Source organism: Benincasa hispida, chromosome 12, assembly GCF_027475165.1.
Source record: "Benincasa hispida cultivar pf3 chromosome 12, pf3_genome.v1.1, whole genome shotgun sequence".
Taxonomy (NCBI): Eukaryota; Viridiplantae; Streptophyta; class Magnoliopsida; order Cucurbitales; family Cucurbitaceae; genus Benincasa; species Benincasa hispida.
This window is the reverse complement of record NC_143489.1, coordinates 23,687,314-23,705,789: the sequence shown is the minus strand read 5'-3', so window position 1 is coordinate 23,705,789 and position 18,476 is coordinate 23,687,314. Positions and strand designations below refer to the sequence as shown.

The following is an 18,476-nucleotide window of genomic DNA, read 5'->3' as shown; positions in this document are numbered from 1 at the left end:
ACTAAATTTAAGATTAGATTGCAAATATTTTTTGAAAAAAAATTAACTTATTAATATATAATGAGTTCAACTCATCCTTAAAAACTCTAGTTGTCTAATAAATCGAATAATTTGTCTGATCAACTCAAAATATGAGGTAGAAACGGAATATGACCCATAGTCTAAAATTAAGGTTGTATAACATTTTGCTTGTGTCATAGTAAGATTACCGCATCGATCATATGTTAGCACAAAACAAACTCCCTTCCTCGAACTCTCATCTCTTTCCTCTACCGTGTTTTCATATTTTCTCCCTTTTTTATTCTATACACTATCTCTTAAGATCAAGAGCATTTTTATGATTTTTAGCAATATTGTAGATCATATTTGTAATTGAGAGAGCGACATTAGCGAAAAATGAAAGCAAAATTGAGGGAGCGTGAATTAGCCAGGTCCTCTAATGTGTTTTCACATGTTACTAATAATGGGGAACTCTTATACAATCTTATTTTCAAATTTTGGGTTATGTTCCATTTGGACCCAAAAATTTTGGACGTTTGTACAAATTTCCTAACAAATATTTGAGTTTTCAATTTTGTATTTAATGTATTTTTAATATATTTGAAATTTTTTAAAACTGATTATAAATTTATATCTAATGGAACCTAAAACTCACTTTTGTTTGTTTTATAAATTTAGCATTTAAAAAAACGTATAAATGTTCAATAATGTATTAGATATAAAATTAAAAATATATATATCTAATAGCCATAATAGTGTACATAAAATTAAAATTTAAAAGATGTATTAGACACTTTTTAAAATTTATAGATAAACAAACACAAATTTTAAACTCATGGCTAAACTTCTAAACTTAAAAAATTATTTTATAAAAACAAATATTTAATATCTTTATAAGTATTAGTACATATTATTTACATAATTTTTGTTATTAAAAAACTTCCATTAATAATTTTGTCTATAGATTTTGAAAACGTTAGAATTTAGTTTGGATGGTTTTTAAAATTAAAAATAGTCGATTTGATAAAATTCTCACAAATAATTTTTATGTAAAATATATTATTATGAAGATTTTATTAAATGATAAAAATTATTTACGAGAATTTATTAAATGACGATTAAATTCTAACATTTTACTAATTGTAAAGACTAAACGTATAATTTAATCGTAAAAAAATAAAAGAAAACCGTTTTACTTCGACTTTTTGGGGAAATGAAAAAAAAAAAATCAAAATTTCAGTTTTTTAAAACTTTTCTTTTTGTTTGGTCTTTGTCGTCGTCGCCGTCACTGTCCTGTTGGACATCCAACTGCACCAATTTGGACTCATCTCCGATCTCTCTCCCAATATGAAAAGATAATTAAAATTAACCCCCCAAAAAAGAAATCTTTTTTTGTTATTTATTGAGAATTATTTACAAATATGAACAGATATTGAGAATAAACCAAGATGAAGTCTCGAGGAAGTTTCGTAGTATAAAGTGGAAGAAGTCTCAATTTTCTTGCTGGATTCAATCAATTTCTCTCTGCCAATAACTTTTTTGTTTATTTGACTTAATACCCAACAATCAATCCTCCGCTAGTTTCTTCTTCCTTTGCCCATCTTCTCATTTCGGTATGTTTTCTTCTCCTTTTCCCTCAAACCCCATTGTTCTTTTTTTTCTTTTCCTTCAGTTACTTTTAATGTTACAGTTCTACTTTGTGGGTCTCTTTGCTCGTTTTGGGTGTTTTGAGTTCTGGTTTTTGGGTTCTTCCTGCTTGGTTGTACTGAATTTGCTGTTTATTTCAGTTGTCTTGTTTGTTCCTCATGAGAAGTGAAATTGGATGTTGAAGTTTCTTTGTTTCGATTGTATTTTTCTGTTTTAAGTTGGTTATCATGGCTTCTAATTGCATAGTTTGGACCGCCGGTTGAGAACCTTTGAAGGGTGTTACAGGGTTTTTGGCATTTTGATGAAGGAGTATCTTGTTTGATTTTTTGAGAAACCCCATTTCATTGTTGATCGGTTTTATGGCCAATTAAGCAAAATTCTGTTGTTGTCCTTTGGAATCTATGGTCAGTTATACCCTTTTTCTTTTGGAATTTGAGGAAGGTTGTGTTGAATTTTACAAGATAGTGGGCTCTCTTACTTGAGGTTCTCTAACCGTTTTCCCCTTTTTCAGGAGTTCCCTCAAGAAACTTGTGTCAACTTAAGAATTTGGACTGTATGAGTTTGTAAAGTTGATTTTCCATCTGATATTGCAATTCAGATAATTATCATGACTTATCTGCAGGAGAAGATTGTGAGGTTAGTTTGATTCTTTTTCCTAGTTATCATGCGAGTTACAACGTGATGGTAGTGGTCGAAATTATTTTTTTGCTAATTACAGTATCTGCTGGATTTTTCTTGGATAGAAATGTTCTTTTAAGTGTCTTAGATGGATTCTCTATAGATTCATTTCATTACATTCAATGATCATATGAGGATCATTGAAATTTAGAGCATCAGCCTTTCTGCTTAAATTAAAATGCTTTACTATCATCTTAGATTGAAGGATTGGTGGAATTAAATTGAAGGATAGGGTTATAAAACAATGGCTTCTTATAATGCCCTTTTGAATTTGATGTTACTCATTTATATTTGCTGATAACTTTTATGCATTTTCTTCCAGGTTTCAGGACTGGAGTTCAGATAAAACTTCAAGGGGGCTATATTCTTCAGATAATACTTTAAATGCTGGAAAGATTGGGACAAAAGCTGACTTAGTTACAGAGAAGCCTCACAAAGAATTGGAAACTGGTTCTTACAGGATTAATAGAATTAAGAAATCCTTGAAATCATCTTCTTTCAATAAATTTATGTCCAAAGGTTTTGGAACTGGAAAAAAAGTGCTTGACCCACAGGGACCCTTTCTCCAAAAGTGGAATAAGATATTTGTATTGTCTTGTGTGATTGCAGTCTCGTTGGATCCTTTGTTCTTTTATGTCCCTGTGGTTGATGATGATAAGAAATGTCTTGGGTTGGATGAGAAGATGGAGATTACAGCTAGTGTGTTACGTTCATTCACCGACATATTTTATATATTACATATTGTTTTTCAATTTCGTACGGGATTCATTGCCCCTTCTTCTCGAGTATTTGGAAGAGGTGTTCTTGTTGAAGATGCTTGGGAAATAGCAAAGAAATATCTTTCATCATACTTTTTGATCGACATTCTTGCAGTCCTCCCACTTCCACAAGTATGTCATACTTTTCTCAAGGGTCGTTAATTTGTGTTTGTCATGAACATTTCCTTCTGACCTTTCATGGTTGACCCTAGGTCTTTAGTGAATTCCATAATACAAAGATATTCATTTGTGAACTTAACTTGCTGCTTGAAGCTTGCTTCATTTCCCCCCCTTTTCGAATGTTGTTGCTACATTTGATTATTTTGTTATTGTAATTTTCTACTAATATTCTGATAAAAGCAAAAATCAAATTGAAAATCAACTAAAAATAATGTGGTATTAAGAAGGAAAATAACAATATCTCAAGCGCCTCCAGGGGTCTGAAGTCTCCCACAAACTATTTTTGGAAACTACCTACTCCGAACTCTCTAACTGCCTTTATTCATATTCGCCAAGTAGTTAATATAAATATGTCACCACTAATATTTTTAATAATATATCTCACTATGTCTCTTCTAATAGTAACATAATCTCATAAACAAGAGGGGTGTATTTAAAAATATATATTTTTTATTTATTACTTAGTTTCACTGCTTATGGGCTTAAGAATGCGTTAATATAGACTATATAGTCTTATCCAAAAAAGAATGTGTTAATATAGATTGTGATGGATGCTATCAATTTCTTCTGTTATGCCCCTTTTAAATATTGCAACTTATCTTCTCATTCCACATATAATTTATTTAAGTAACTTGTTTCTAGATTATTTTTTCTCCAGTTGGATTCCTTATTTATTTTGGAAATTAACCTATGGGGTTTTGGCAGGTAGTGATTCTGATAATTATTCCAAACATGAAAGGCTCAAGGTCGTTGAATACCAAGGACTTGCTGAAATTTGTTGTTTTCTTCCAGTATGTGCCACGGTTTATTAGAATCTATCCATTATATAAAGAAGTTACAAGAACATCTGTACTCACTGAAACTGCATGGGCTGGAGCTGCATTTAATCTCTTTCTCTACATGCTGGCAAGTCATGTGAGTTCGGGTTTTGATCTTTTGTTTATTTATGCCGTAAGGTATATTTGTGGGAGAAGAATGTCTTTGCTTATTTTAATTTATTCATTTTGATTGATTATGTAAGAGTTGGAAATTAGCATTCTTCTATACTTCTTATGTCTCTCCATATCCTACAGTGACTACTGACTATCCTTAATTCTGTAAGAAATAAGAAAATATTTCATGGTTAGCGCACTCTCTGTACCTGAGCATTTAATATATCTATGAGTTGAATGATGTGTTAGTTTTACTAGCAAAATACACACACCCGAGATATTTGTGTTTTTTCTTCCTCTGTTTGACCACTATATTTCTGAACCTTCAAAATCAAGTAAGAAATACCATTCTCTGGATGTCATAAATGGGGAGAGATATTTGTTTTTGTTTTGAGACTGCACAGATGCAAGTCTATCAGGCTTTGCCAAAAGTCTGATTCGTCTCATTTTGTGGACATCACCTTTGAAGAATATCATTTGAAGTTTATGGTGCTCACATATGAAAATTATGCGTCTAAATCTGTCCACACTTGACACTCTACAGGGAATACTGGTCGTGGAAGTTCCTATGGCAGCCAAAGACTGGCTCTATGAGATTTTTTCTTATCTTGTTACTCTTACTTTCCTCCTTTTTTTTTTCTGGTCTTTTGAAATTCTTACTTCGTTCAGTATCTAAAAACTGATGTTTTTGTGTTATCAGGTCTTTGGAGCATTCTGGTACTTGTTTTCTATAGAACGAGAAACGACATGCTGGCAGAGGGCTTGTCATAATCGTACTGGCTGTGTTTCTAGTTCACTATATTGTGATATCAGTCCAGGAGACAACTCATTTTTAAATATTTCATGTCCTCTAGTTGATGGAGACAACCCTCCTTTTGATTTCGGAATATTTCTTGATGCTCTTAATTCTGGTGTTGTGGGGTCGATGAATTTTCCACAGAAGTTCTTTTACTGTTTCTGGTGGGGTCTGAGAAATCTAAGGTACGTCCACTACTCATATTAGCTTTCTTTCATCTAGAAATTTCTCGCATGTGATGAAAATTTTAGTTGATATATACGTGTGATCATGTGACCAGATGCAGAAGGAGAAAAAAAAAAAAGAGTAATAGGGAATGAATGAAGAAGGGAACAATCCTAATTGTTTGCAACTTGATAATTATCTACGTTTTAGATATTTTTTGTTGGTCAAATGTTATTCTTTTTGCTTCTTGGTTGGATGAAAGAATACATGTGGTGTTGGAAGTATTGTTACATGCCAATATATTATGATTTTATAGATTCAAGGGATTGCTTGTGATGGATGGCGTAAGAAAAATTTGTGCCTTCTATATGAAAGATCAACTCTTTTTTAATTCCGACTTGCTAATTTTTCCAAGAGATATGCTTGTATTAGTGGATAATACCAGCCGGGGGGGGCGGGGGGGCGGGGGAGGTTTACCCAAAAGGATTACTTAGGAGCTCTCAGAAAACTCTCATTGCTCAATATGAGAAAAGGGTAAACAAGAAAATTCCTTTAGCCGTGCACATTAAATAAACTCCATTTTACGTTCTACTTCCTATGTCTTCTCCAAAAATGATTCCTCCTATCACCCTCCTTCCCCATATCTACACACTGAGTTGGAATTGATATCTCGATATGGAATTAAGCCAGTGTTGTTGAGTTTAGTCACTTTGTAAGGAAAATCCCATTGGAACGTGCAGTGGGCAAATGCACAATGTCCAAAAAGATGATCAGTATCTTCCAAATCCTTGCATAAACACGCCTTCATGGTATAAGACATATATTTTAAAAGCATGTTGTGGATTCTATCATTTGTATTAACCTTTATACAACCAAGATACTTGATGGCGCTTGATTCTGCTTAAGAACTCGGATTTCCAATAATCTTTGATGGCCGAAGAATAGAATCTGTTTTGACCAAGAAAACTCAGTTGAGAATATCCTGCAGGTTCAGGATTCCAGGATTTATAATGTAACTTTGAAGGATCTAGTCTTCAATTAAGAAGATAAAGAAACCTGCCACATTAAAAAATATTGCTACCATTGAAAGACCTTCCGAAATGCAAATTCCAACTGTTTGTGGTTCTATCTTTGGACTTGGATGCTTCTCTCTGCATGTGACTATCATTAATCACCTTACGTCTAGGAAAAGCATTAACCAAGTGGCAATTATTTATCCACATATATTTCTAGAACCTCATACTCCCATTTTTAATGAAAATAAACCAGAAAAGCGCTGCCTCATACTGCCACAGCAACTGGCTTCTACTGCCTCCTCTGAGCAAGATCTTTTTTTTTTTTTTTTTACTGGTGCATTTTGTTGTATTCTCTTGGAAATCAACTGATTAAAAACATATTTCAGTTGACATCTATTACAAGCTTTTTTATGTACATTTTAAATAACTAAAATTGTGTTTCTGTACTTATTTTGATGCAGTTCCCTGGGTCAAAATCTCCAAACAAGCACATACGTGTGGGAAATTTGCTTTGCTGTTTTCATCTCCATTTCTGGCTTAGTTCTGTTTTCATTTCTCATCGGGAACATGCAGGTTTGAAGTTTTGTCCTTTAAAATAGACGACCTCCTACTGATTTTGAATAATCAAATTCGAACTGAGTTTATGATATTAGCTTTTACTTTTAGTAAGATCGGTTGCATGTTTTTTCTGTTTTCATACAAGTGTTCTTTCATCTTTCATTGCTTAAGATGGCCTAGACACACGGTAACATTCTTCAGAGGCATTGCATACTTTTTATGACTTCAATGTTTATAGGTAACTAAGAAAGTTAGAAACCTTCGACATTCCTAATTTTTACCTGCTTGAAACAGACATATTTGCAATCCACCACTACAAGATTGGAAGAAATGAGGGTCAGAAGGAGAGATGCAGAACAATGGATGTCCCACCGTTTGCTCCCTGAAAGCCTCCGGGAGCGAATCAGGAGGTATGAGCAGTACAAGTGGCAGGAAACCAGAGGTGTTGATGAAGAGAATCTGGTTCGAAATCTTCCAAAAGATCTCAGAAGGGATATTAAACGCCATCTCTGCTTGTCTTTGCTAATGAGGGTGAGTGATCTCACCTTTTTCTATGTTTATAGTCGTCATCTGATGTAATAATATGTGTGCTTATACTTGCAAAGATTTCCTCCCCCCCCCCCTCTTTTTAAGTCCCCTCTTCTTGATTTGATCATCATGCAAGACTTTGAAAAATTCTCTCTTTTCTTGTTTTGTAGTTGAAAGTTTAAAAGTTAGAGAATGTTTTTCAGTCAGTGTTGTCATTTACCCTTATTATCTAAATTAATCTAAAATATTTGAACATTGATCAATATATGATGAAATATACCATAAGTAGGCGATATTTTGAATAATGAGTGGAGATTATTTATTTTTCTCCCTTTCCAATGTTTCAGGTACCCATATTTGAAAAAATGGATGAACAATTGTTGGATGCCATGTGTGACCGTCTCAAGCCAGTACTATACACAGAGGAAAGCTACATTGTTAGGGAAGGAGACCCGGTAGACGAGATGATTTTCATTATGCGAGGCAAGTTATTGTCTGTAACTACGAATGGGGGAAGAACTGGTTTCTTTAATTCTGAACATCTCAAGGCGGGTGATTTCTGTGGCGAAGAGTTACTGACATGGGCTTTGGATCCACACTCCTCATCCAATCTGCCAATTTCGACGAGAACCGTTCGAACACTTTCAGAAGTTGAAGCATTTGCTTTGAAGGCTGATGACTTGAAGTTCGTAGCCTCACAGTTCCGAAGGCTTCACAGCAAGCAGCTGCGGCACACTTTCAGGTTTTATTCACAGCAGTGGAAGACATGGGCAGCATGTTTTATACAAGCAGCGTGGCGTCGATACCGCAGAAAGAAGCATGAACAGACTCTCTTAGAAGAAGAGAACAGGTTAAAAGACGCATTGGCCAAGACAGGTGGGAGTTCTCCTAGTTTAGGTGCCACCATCTATGCATCCAGATTTGCAGCTAACATCCTTAGAACGATTCGACGGACAAGCTCACGGAAGGCCAGGATTCCAGAGAGAATACCACCAATGTTGCTTCAGAAACCAGCAGAACCTGATTTTACCTCTGAAGAGAATAGTTGATGGAACAAAGGTATTCCTTGTATACAAAAAATGTATGTCTATTCTATGCATTGGTTCTTGTTTCATAATATTGGAAAGAGAATGTTACGGGCATGGTGTTTTGCATGAACATCATTGTATCATTAATAGCTTTGATTGATGGCAAAATACTTCAACCTGAGGTCAATTAGGCAGTATCCAAGCAATGGTCATTGCCTAAACAATAAGTTTTTCTGGATCACTGATGGATGCCTATCTGCCGATCTCGTGCTGGTGAGTTCGTTATGAGTTTGTAGAACAAGATTTGTGAATATGTGTAAAATGTTTCATGTCTTGTAGGTCATTGTTGTTAGTATAAAGAAGCATTTTTCTTTTAGAAGATATTATTAGTAGGCTTTTAAGTTTCAGTTAGATTTTGGTCAATTTGTTTGCCTTCCATTCACTGTAAATGTCCTGCAACTTTTGTTCATGGTCTGCAGACTTTCTTTGATAATCAAATAGATGAAGTTCAATTCTCCAAGTTGGATATCTTGTATCTCAAGTCACACTAACAGTTTCAAGGAGTGGGAAGTGGGAACATCTCTTCCCCAACTTTTGAGCGGAAAAAAAAATCCCTTTTATCCAATATATGATTTTACTCTTTTTTAGATACCAAATAAAAGAAGGGTTAAGAAAACGATTTTGAAATAATGTTGTGAATTAATCATCCGAAATTGATTATATCCAATTTGTTGCTCGATTTCAGCTGTACGTTTATTTTCACACCTGTTTCGTACATAAAATAAAAAATAATAATTAAAAGAACTGCAAAAGTCAATTGAACATTATTTGTAATAAAAAGTCAAAAAGTATAACAAAACTTTCTGTTGACTTTTAAGGAAGAAATAATCACATCACAAAAGAGTTTAAGCAATAAACCCAAACTTTTCCGACTTTTCATCATTAGTCACGATCGGCCAAATATCCTATTGAAGAAAAGGCATTCAGCTGCATAGCTCACTTGTATGGGATATTTAGCTTACCAACATGAGTTGAGTTGAGTTAGTATAATATATCAATTCATTGTTTGGCCTACCAACTTTAAATGTTGGTAGAGTTGAGTTGGTATATTTTATCAACTCACCCCAACTCTCCCTTCTTTCCATGTTTTCAATGGCTCCACCCATCGACCATTGTCACATTCCGAAAACTAACTCTGGGCTCCAACAACTACCTTCGATGACAACTCCGGCGATCAACTTTGGGCTCCGACAACCACCTCTGATGACTACCTTTGCACTATCAACTTCGACGACCAATTGGTTCCGATACCAACTCTAATGACTAACTCTGACAACCACATTCGTAGGCCTCGACAACCACCTCTGACTACAAACTCCAATGAAAATCACCTTCGATGATCACCTTTGAGCGAGAAACTCCAATGACCAACTTGATACTTCAACAACCATCTTCAAAGACAAACTCCGACAACCAACTCTAATACCACCTTCTGCGATTAATTTTTGCTCCGTCAGTCACCTTCAATTAAATCTCTAGCGAAAATCATCTTCGATCATCAACTTCGACGACCACTTTTGCCTGACCAACCTTCAGGATTCGAAAACCACCTCCAATGACAAACTTCAATAACCAACTGCAATACACCTTCAGGTGACCAACTTTAGGCTCTGATAACTACCTCCGATTACAAACTCCAACAAAAATCATCTTCGATAATCAACTTTGACAACCACTTCCAACTACTATAAGACTGATGGTTGTTAAAGTATGTTGTAAGGTTGTTGATTATATAAAAAAAAAATTATTTTGTCTACGTTAAGTACAATATTTATACGTAATGAATTCACATTCAAATGAATGTTAAGAATATTTAGACGAAAAATATGTATGTTGTTAAAAAGTATGTAACATATAACTAAAAATAATCATAAAATGAATTTTTTTTCTAAAACATTTTCTAGCAAGAATTAGTGAATAATAGAAATTTGTTCTCGGATGATCCTTCAAATTTAGAAGAAATAAAAGTGAAACTAATGAAGAAATGTGGTGTAATTCCATTGGTTGTTACGATGATGGGAGAAATTTAATTAAAAAAAATCATGACATAGTAAAAATATAGAGCAACAATCGAAAGGAGGAGAAAAAGAAGATGATAATGAAATTTATGAAGAAAAATTAGCTAGAATCAAAAGTTTTGATTTCGCTTTAATTTCTCATTTTATTTAACCATATTTCTACAAGAAATATAGTGGGTTAATTGTTGTTCGTTGCCCAAAAAAGAAAGAAAAGAAGGAAGAAAGAAATATTTTAAAAATTAAAAGAAAAGAATTGCAATCCATATTTTAACGAGTAAAATATTGAATAAAAAATTTTCAAAACAAAAATAGTAATCATAAAAACATATTATTTAGAATTCAAAAAACTGCATCAGATACCCAAACATATGAATTCAACTATGCACTCAAAATACAGACATATGAACTCAGATCAAATAACTTTGCATATTTTCTTATCTTGTAGATCACTTTCTTCACCTTTCAAACAAATTTTCCGTTGTCACATGAGGCGAAATTTGTTTTACCCTGTTTAAATTTTAGGGTCAATAGTAATAGATTCAATTTAACACAGCAATTCATTGTCATCAAGTTTCATCCTCACAGAAGATATAGCTAATACTATGATACGTTATGATAATGCCCCAAAAATAGAGTTTTCTAGCTTCCTCTACACTTCAAAATACCATAATAATATCTGGAATCCTCTCCACCAGAACAGATCATTTATTACATGTGAAAACCAAACGGGAAATGGCTGGTACTGGATGTTGCCTCGTATAGCGGAATCAGTTCTGTTCTGGGTTTGGAGAATTAACAAGGGCCTTCACCTCCTTCCTCAGAAATGATGGTAAGGCAAAAGCAGCTGAGTGCATCTGTCAAAGAAAAAAGTTTTTGTTATTCACAGACAAATTTGATGTGAACGGATACAGCTTGTAGAAAGTCAAAATGACTTCTAAAGCCTGCAGGGTCAAGGGATGTAGTCTGGTGTCCATTTTCAACAACAGTTTATATCATTTGAACTTGCATCTGTTTCCCTTTGAAGAATAGCCTACTTTTAGAGTGTACATTTCAGATGTGAATTTGATTTCTAAAGCTTGAATTTATCCACGTGTCCTATGCTACATGTGCCAACATAGCAGTAGCTGATTTTTTCTTTGAAAGAACAAAAAACATAAATGTACCTCTGAATTGTAGAACTTGAGATCTCTTTTATGCTTGACTGCACCTTCTAACTTCTCAATGGGATTAATAGGATTTTTAAAATCAACCAGTGGCCCTTCAGTTGAGCATAGCAAAAAACCTATCACACCACTGAAGAAAACAAAACCTTAAGTTGAGAACAATAATAGTCTGAAAATGGAAAAATCAAAATGAACCCTTTTAAAGTTGGACATAGCTCTTAGCTTTCACGTAGATCTCAACTTTGAAAACCGAAAAATAAGAATATCCCCTGAGGCAATTTATATGTAACGGCAAAAAATTACTTGAAAAGCAGCTAGTTAATGACCTTGGATAAGTTGGAACGCTCGCCCATGCATAATGAACAGATCCTTTGAAAATTTCACGGCAAATAGAGATCATGTCGTCAATAAGATGTGTATGTAGCCACATACTTTCTGCCATGTTACAGAGGACCCCACCAGGCTTCAATGCTTTTGCTATCGTCTCAAAGAATGGCTTCTCAACTAGCTCCTGAGCAGGCCCTAAAATCGCAAGCAACCTTGTGATGGATGGTTACTCCCTACTAATCCCACATCAATCCATTTCATGGATAATATTATTTCAAGACCACTCCGTACTATAAACTCTACACTTTTTCTCTAGTTTTCATATTAAATAATATATGAAATGTCTTGTCATAAATGAGTTGTACAAATTCCATATCAAATGTATACAAACATACCAACAGGGTCTGAGGAATCGACAATGATTGCATCATATTTCCCTCTTGGTGCACGCCGTAGGAATTCAACAGCTGTAAAAATCACAATAATAACAGATAACAACGGGCATATATATAGCACAATGATTTTCAATGTCAATCCAATTAATTGATATTGGAAATATAGAAAAACAAAGAAATAAAACAAAAGATAAAAAAATTGGGACATACCATCACCAACGTGAAGGTGGACACGGGGATCCTCGAATCCTATAGCTAAATCAGGAAAAAACTCCTTAGATACCTACAGGTGAATAAACCAGTGCACCAAGGTGGTTAACTTTTCAGAAAAAAACACGGTGATTGTTTATCACAAAAGCGATAGTCACATATCATACATCAATGACCATCTTATCTATCTCACATATGTCTATATGCTCTACAGAGTTGTGGCGAGAGATTTCACTCAGAACTCCACCATCACCACCACCTACAACAAGAACCTGCAACATTTTCTCATTAGTTTATATTTCCTTACTTTCTATTCGACGAGAATGAATCTTCATTACAGACAATGCTTTAGACCAAACGGAACAGACTATCATTAATGACATGCTTAAAAAATAAGGATGCTATATACCTCATTTGTTGAATAATCTCTTTCACCCCATTAGTTTTCTAAATATTAATTATTATGCACTGTTTTATTGGATTGAATCATTGAGTATACATAACTTAATCTTCAAGTGGCGACAGAAATCCATAATGCTAAGCACAAATACGTAGTCATAGTGTAAAATGAGTTTAGAACAGAAATAAAGACTTAATTATCGAGTGAACTACTTGATGCAAACCCATGATAATAACCAATCAGGAGAACAAAAAGAAACAAAACAGTTCAAACTGAATGGCTTTATACCTTATCGACTGTAATTACCCTTTCGCACTAGGCAATTTATAGAATATCATTATATACAGATCAGATTGGTATAACTATCAGCGTTTGAGCAAGTCAAAATTGGAACAAATCAGATGCCAAAAAGTAAGCAAACTCTTAACATTTCTAGCTGGTCTTTTTTAAAATGATAAAGTGGAGTTATAACCCAATAACGATTTATGTGCCAAAACTAGTACCAACTTTGTCCTTTCTCATAATAATTAGAAGATAGATTAGAAAAATTGTCAATGGGCAAAGTGATTTACTTATCAAATCAAAACTCTCAAAAACAAATAATCCTTTCCATCGTTCCTCATACTTATTGCATGAGAAAATGGAAGTACTGCAACTATAAAGACAAAAACACCGTGGTTTGGGTAGATGGAGTCACCGTTTTGGGAGATGGAATTGAACAGAGGGGCAGATGAGTAATCATCTCCTGATAGGCACACTCATCTTTTTCAGTTAATTGAACAATACCATCTAGAACAAGCACTTTCCCATATGTAGTGGACTGTCAAAGAAAAATCACGGCATCAGTTACCTCTACTGTATACTTCCTTTGGAAACCATAGGATGATACGATAGGGGAGAGTAAGCAAAATAAGATATACCTCAAAAACGACCACTTCTTGGAACTCTGACTTCCCTTTAAATAATATAGACTCTACTTGGAGGGAGTGTGCTTCTCCTAAAAAAAACAGAAATAGAGGGCCCATAATTGTCATGCTTGAGGTAGGAATGCATAACTCATATCAACTCTCAGCATATTCTAGCGAGCATTGACATAACATATATCTATCGTCTATTTTAATTCCTAAACTTTCGAACTTATTTCATATGTCCCTAAATATTCAAATATTCTACATCACTTTGGGATCTACATTAAAAATGATGCAAGTCTGTTAATTATTCATTAACTATCTTATAGAAACTGACTCATTTTGTAGCCTGAAACTTGGCTTGTCATGTATATGTTCAAATACTTTCTCACCAGCTACATCTTATCATATACATGTAAAAGAGACATGTGACGCAGGTTTTATGTAAAATCAACAATAATGACCAAAATAGTTTTCATGCAAATATCATGGGCCAAAGTAAAACATCAAAATATTTAAGAACCAAAACAGAATAAGTATGAAAGCTATGAAAATAAGATTTAACCCTAATTTATAAGTATGAACGATCATGGAGCATCAATAGTTCATATTCTCCCTTTGGGAGAATGGGAGAAATATCAATATTATATTGGTTCCTCTAGTCTCTAACATCACTACATCACTACACTAACTATTCGTCATAGTATTGCTAAAAGTATTCAAATATACACAAATACTGTACCAATTTTGAACACGTCAGAAAATTAACTATTCAATCTAATGGGATAACGATGTTCATCAGATAGGCAATAACATAAGAAATAAAAAAAATTAAGAAAAAAAAGTAGAGAAGGCTACCGGGCCACATGGGATTGTTGAAATAGACCCTTTTCTTTCCGTCATCTGAATTTGGAAGATATTGACACAAAAATAAGTCGATGAAGGATCTCATTAGAGCACATGAACGACTGAACCAAAATTAAATTAAGCAAGAAAAGAGCACAGATAATGACCATAAGCAAACTGAGGTTCTGAGAACCACCCAGAAACAACAGTGGAATGGCACTTGGCCTCAAGTTCAGGGCCTGAAGCCCTAGCCTTTAAACAACAAGAAGGGATCTCCTTCTTCGTAAGAATCCCATTACTCCCCTTCCCATCCATAGTCTTCTGGCATCCCAAACCTCTTCCTGCGTCGGCTTCCATAAAAGATCCTTTTCTTCTCGAGCTCCAGTCTCTATCGATTCAAATTTATCCACGAGAAAGAGACCAGACTAGTTAGTTCAAACAATCATCTTCATCATATAGTTAAGAATTCTAAGAAATCACTGTTTATATTAGAACAACCAAAGTAAGAAGTTGCTACAAAGTGAGAATGAAGAAAATTCTTAACCAAAAAGTAATCCCATAGGATGAGGAAATATACCAGCTGATCATAAACCAAAACCAAAGCTAAAGTCTGCTTTAACATTTTATACAAATCAACCAATTATTTGAAAAGGAAATCTTTTCTCAAAAGGAAAAAACAGTAATTTCCAGATCACAATATTGATTCCGTTTTAATGCATCATATCAAAGAAATTTTGATTCTCTATAAATCCTTATTAGCTTCCTTTTGAATTAACGTCGGAAATAACCAAATATGGCAAGTAATTTGAACCCAGAATATTAAGGAAGACACTGGACAAGGAATACACCCTTCTCTCGCAATTTACCAATTCCTTAGACCCCAAACTTTGAAAACATTATATTTAATGCGATAAAAATAATTTTCCAACGGTTATATAAAAACAGAACAATGTTAACCAATAATCTCTGAAACAATATGGCTCGACGATTAAAAAAGAAAAGGAACGAAAAGCCCCGTAAGACTAAGTCCAGTTGCTCGTAGACCAGAAGAACAAGAAGAAGTACCGTACGATATACATAAAAAAAAGGCAAGGACAAAAATAGAGAACAACATAGTATCCGAAGAAACAAACAAAAAACCTGAAAACGCAAGAACCCAGATGCTTCGAAGAGGAGAAAATGCATATAAATAACAAAATCAAAGTAAACTAAAAGAAAGCAGAGAGAACAAGAGAAATGGGATTACAGAGCAAGAACAATCAAAGCAGAGTTGAAGAGGGAAAAGAGAGAGAGAGATTACCAGGCGTTAATTTCTGGAAATGGGAACTTTTCAAGTTCTGGGAAAGAGACGAACAAGCGGGAAAGAGAGGCAAAGAGAAGAATCTCGCTACACAAACACGATCAGTCCCTTCCTTTCTCTCTCTCTCTCTCTGGGTTTCTCTGGTTTTCTTGATTGTTGTTGGAACTTCGAAAGTATTAAGGAAATGGGGATTTGAGGAATATATAATATTGATTGATGGGGAGATTGAAAATTTGAAGCATCGTTGTGAATTGTGATTAGCAATTTCTTTATGATATTCCACGGGATAAATGTGTGAAAAAATTGAAATTCATGACCCCTCCATCTCATCATTATTCTCGACCAAACCTCTCTATTTGAACTCTTTCATGTCATTATTTCTTAGCCTCTTAGACCAATTTAACTATGTTGAGATTGGCTAATGGGAAAATAAATTTCTCTAATCACATTATATTTGAAAAACACGTAAAAAAAAATAAGTTTGTCGTGTGTATCTATAGGTTTAATTTGACTCAATACTTTATCCATACATAATAACGATGAAAAGACTAAGAGTTTTTATTTATTTATTTTTCTCGAATCTTTAAATGATAGTGCATGCAAGTTCTTAGTTGGTATAGCAATTGGTCTGGTTAGTTTCGTTAATGAACGAGACCTCAACCTGCTAACTAAATATGCAAAGATGTCCTTGTTAACCAGCTTCTTAGAGAGATTATGGCTAATTAGACCAAGGAAGTTTAAACCAATAACAGGTTTATGATGTCCTTAAATGTTTAAGATCGCATACACACTATACTTGCGTATTCAACGAGTCTATAGCCTCGGCCAACAAATCCATGTAATCTTTAAACCTTCGTCATGATGAGGATAGATTATTACAATCGTCAATTTTCAATGACATATTTCTAATAAGTTTAAATTATCAATTCATGTTGATGACATTCTACCCTTTTATATGTATCGTTTGTCGCTCTTATATCAAATATAAATGAAAAATGAAAAGATTATAATAAAAAAAATTACTTACATATTTTTTAACTTCATAAAAAAAACCAAATATTAATTTAAAAATCATCGACAATTTATGATTGGACAATTGAATATGATAAATAAAGATGAATGCAGTTAGGATGTGCTAAAAGTATTTTTCTTTTTATTTTGATCTTTAGTGTATGTTAAACTTAAGTTAATCACTTACACTAAAACGTTAAAGATCTTTTGATAGGGTCTTTATGCCTTAACTAATTATATTAGACTCAAATAGTTTAATAATTATAGGTGAAAATTGAACTATCGACCTTTAGAATTATAATAAGTGTTTTATTAATTTAGCTATCTCAAATGGCCTTATGTATATATTAATCTTTCATTAAATTAGTGTATTTCCAACATAAATTTATTTCCTAAAGTGTATATAGCATTATAAATGATTGTGAGGTTTTCAAGGAATATATTCCCCTCAACTTACAAATCACTCATATACGTGTCTTATTGCTCGGTTGAAATTGACTTAATCACTCATATATGGAATTGATTTGATTTAATATATATTAATTAATTTACTTTATTAGGTAATAATAACCTCAACCTCTTCATTTGATTGTACTTTTTTTTTTTTTTGGCCTTTTCGAACATTAATTTCCATTTAAAGAATATAATATTTTACTTGTGTGATTTCAAAGAATATATGCCCCTAAACTTTATCAATGGTTCATACACATTGCTTTCCTCATGTGACAGCTGTGCTCTTAATTTTTCTTTTTCTCTTTTTTTCTCCTTCATTTGATAATAATTTACTTTTAGTTTTTAGTTTGAAAAAAAAGTTGAGCTTATAAATACTACATCCATTGTTTACCTCATATAAATATTTTTAAAATTCGAGTTAAGTTGTGGATTTTTTTTAATTAGAAAAGTAATTTTTATTTTTGGTATTTCACTAAGAATCAGAATATCTTTAAAAGAGATAAAAATTATAGTGAAAGAAAATGTGAGGAAATAAACATAAGTGTAAAAATTAGAAAAAGCATAATGTTTATAAAAAAAAAAAAAGGGTCTTTAACTATTAAGACACGTTTTTTTCTTTTTTGATAATATGTGAGTTGATTTACATTAGCACCACTTGAATGTTGAAGTTTTTATCGGTGTTTAACGAACTAAAAAAAGGGTAAAAATCACGTCATGTCTCTGTGGATAAACTAATATTAAATTAGTCAAAGTGTGTTTAACTCAGCATAATTGGTATGCATTTTCTCTCCTTGGAAGTTTGATTCCTCATCCATTCAATTGTTGTTAAAAAATTAAGTGAAAATATCTATTAGATCCCTAGGTTTTGGGTCTAATTTTCATTTAGTTCCTAGGTTATAAAATGTTACACATTTAGGGGTATTTGATGTTGGGTTGAGTTGGTATTTTTTACCAACTCAATGTTTGGCTCACCAACATTAAATGTTGGTGAAGTTATTTTCCTAAATCATCCCAATTCTCCTCAATTCTCTCTCCTTCCAATGTTTTTAATAGTTCCACCCAATCGACCACCTTCAACAACTACCGATACCACATTTCA

At 33.4% G+C, this 18,476-nt stretch overlaps 2 protein-coding genes across 4 annotated transcripts; one reads left to right on the top strand and one right to left on the bottom strand.

Annotated features, from left to right (window-relative positions):
* The first annotated feature begins 1,357 nt into the window (after positions 1 to 1,357).
* Positions 1,358 to 8,806, top strand: CNGC1 (cyclic nucleotide gated channel 1). Of its 3 annotated transcripts, none has more exons than XM_039051232.2 (8): positions 1,358 to 1,613; positions 2,159 to 2,283; positions 2,648 to 3,215; positions 3,969 to 4,178; positions 4,896 to 5,176; positions 6,634 to 6,745; positions 7,025 to 7,261; positions 7,606 to 8,806. In XM_039051232.2, exons 2-8 carry the CDS (start codon positions 2,255 to 2,257, stop codon positions 8,305 to 8,307), a joined length of 2,139 nt encoding a protein of 712 aa, XP_038907160.1. In that variant the 5' UTR covers positions 1,358 to 1,613; positions 2,159 to 2,254; the 3' UTR covers positions 8,308 to 8,806. The 3 variants fall into 3 exon arrangements, with proteins under 3 accessions (XP_038907160.1, XP_038907161.1, XP_090163949.1); XM_039051233.2 differs by having other exon boundaries at positions 1,613 to 2,051; XM_090307823.1 differs by lacking the exon at positions 1,358 to 1,613 and having other exon boundaries at positions 2,116 to 2,283.
* Positions 8,807 to 10,860: 2,054 nt separating this feature from the next.
* SPDS3 (spermidine synthase 3) lies at positions 10,861 to 16,283 on the bottom strand. The gene is made up of 11 exons (XM_039050538.2): positions 15,914 to 16,283; positions 14,781 to 15,001; positions 14,626 to 14,670; positions 13,780 to 13,856; positions 13,557 to 13,679; positions 12,627 to 12,731; positions 12,460 to 12,532; positions 12,250 to 12,321; positions 11,854 to 12,049; positions 11,528 to 11,657; positions 10,861 to 11,218 (listed from the first exon to the last, which is right to left on the bottom strand). Exons 2-11 carry the CDS (start codon positions 14,968 to 14,970, stop codon positions 11,132 to 11,134), a joined length of 1,098 nt encoding a protein of 365 aa, XP_038906466.1. The 5' UTR covers positions 14,971 to 15,001; positions 15,914 to 16,283; the 3' UTR covers positions 10,861 to 11,131.
* Between the last annotated feature and the right edge of the window lie 2,193 nt (positions 16,284 to 18,476).

Coding starts and splice junctions, on each gene's coding strand:
- CNGC1 (XM_039051232.2), top strand. CDS start 2,255: ATGACTTATCTGCAGGAGAAGATTGTGAG. Junction 3,216..3,968: donor CAGTCCTCCCACTTCCACAA/GTATGTCATACT, acceptor GGGTTTTGGCAG/GTAGTGATTCTGATAATTAT. Junction 5,177..6,633: donor TGGGGTCTGAGAAATCTAAG/GTACGTCCACTA, acceptor ATTTTGATGCAG/TTCCCTGGGTCAAAATCTCC.
- SPDS3 (XM_039050538.2), bottom strand. CDS start 14,970: ATGGAAGCCGACGCAGGAAGAGGTTTGGGATGCCAGAAGACTATGGAT. Junction 12,533..12,626: donor TAGATAAGATGGTCATTGAT/GTATGATATGTG, acceptor ATTCACCTGTAG/GTATCTAAGGAGTTTTTTCC. Junction 12,322..12,459: donor CCACCTTCACGTTGGTGATG/GTATGTCCCAAT, acceptor TGATTTTTACAG/CTGTTGAATTCCTACGGCGT.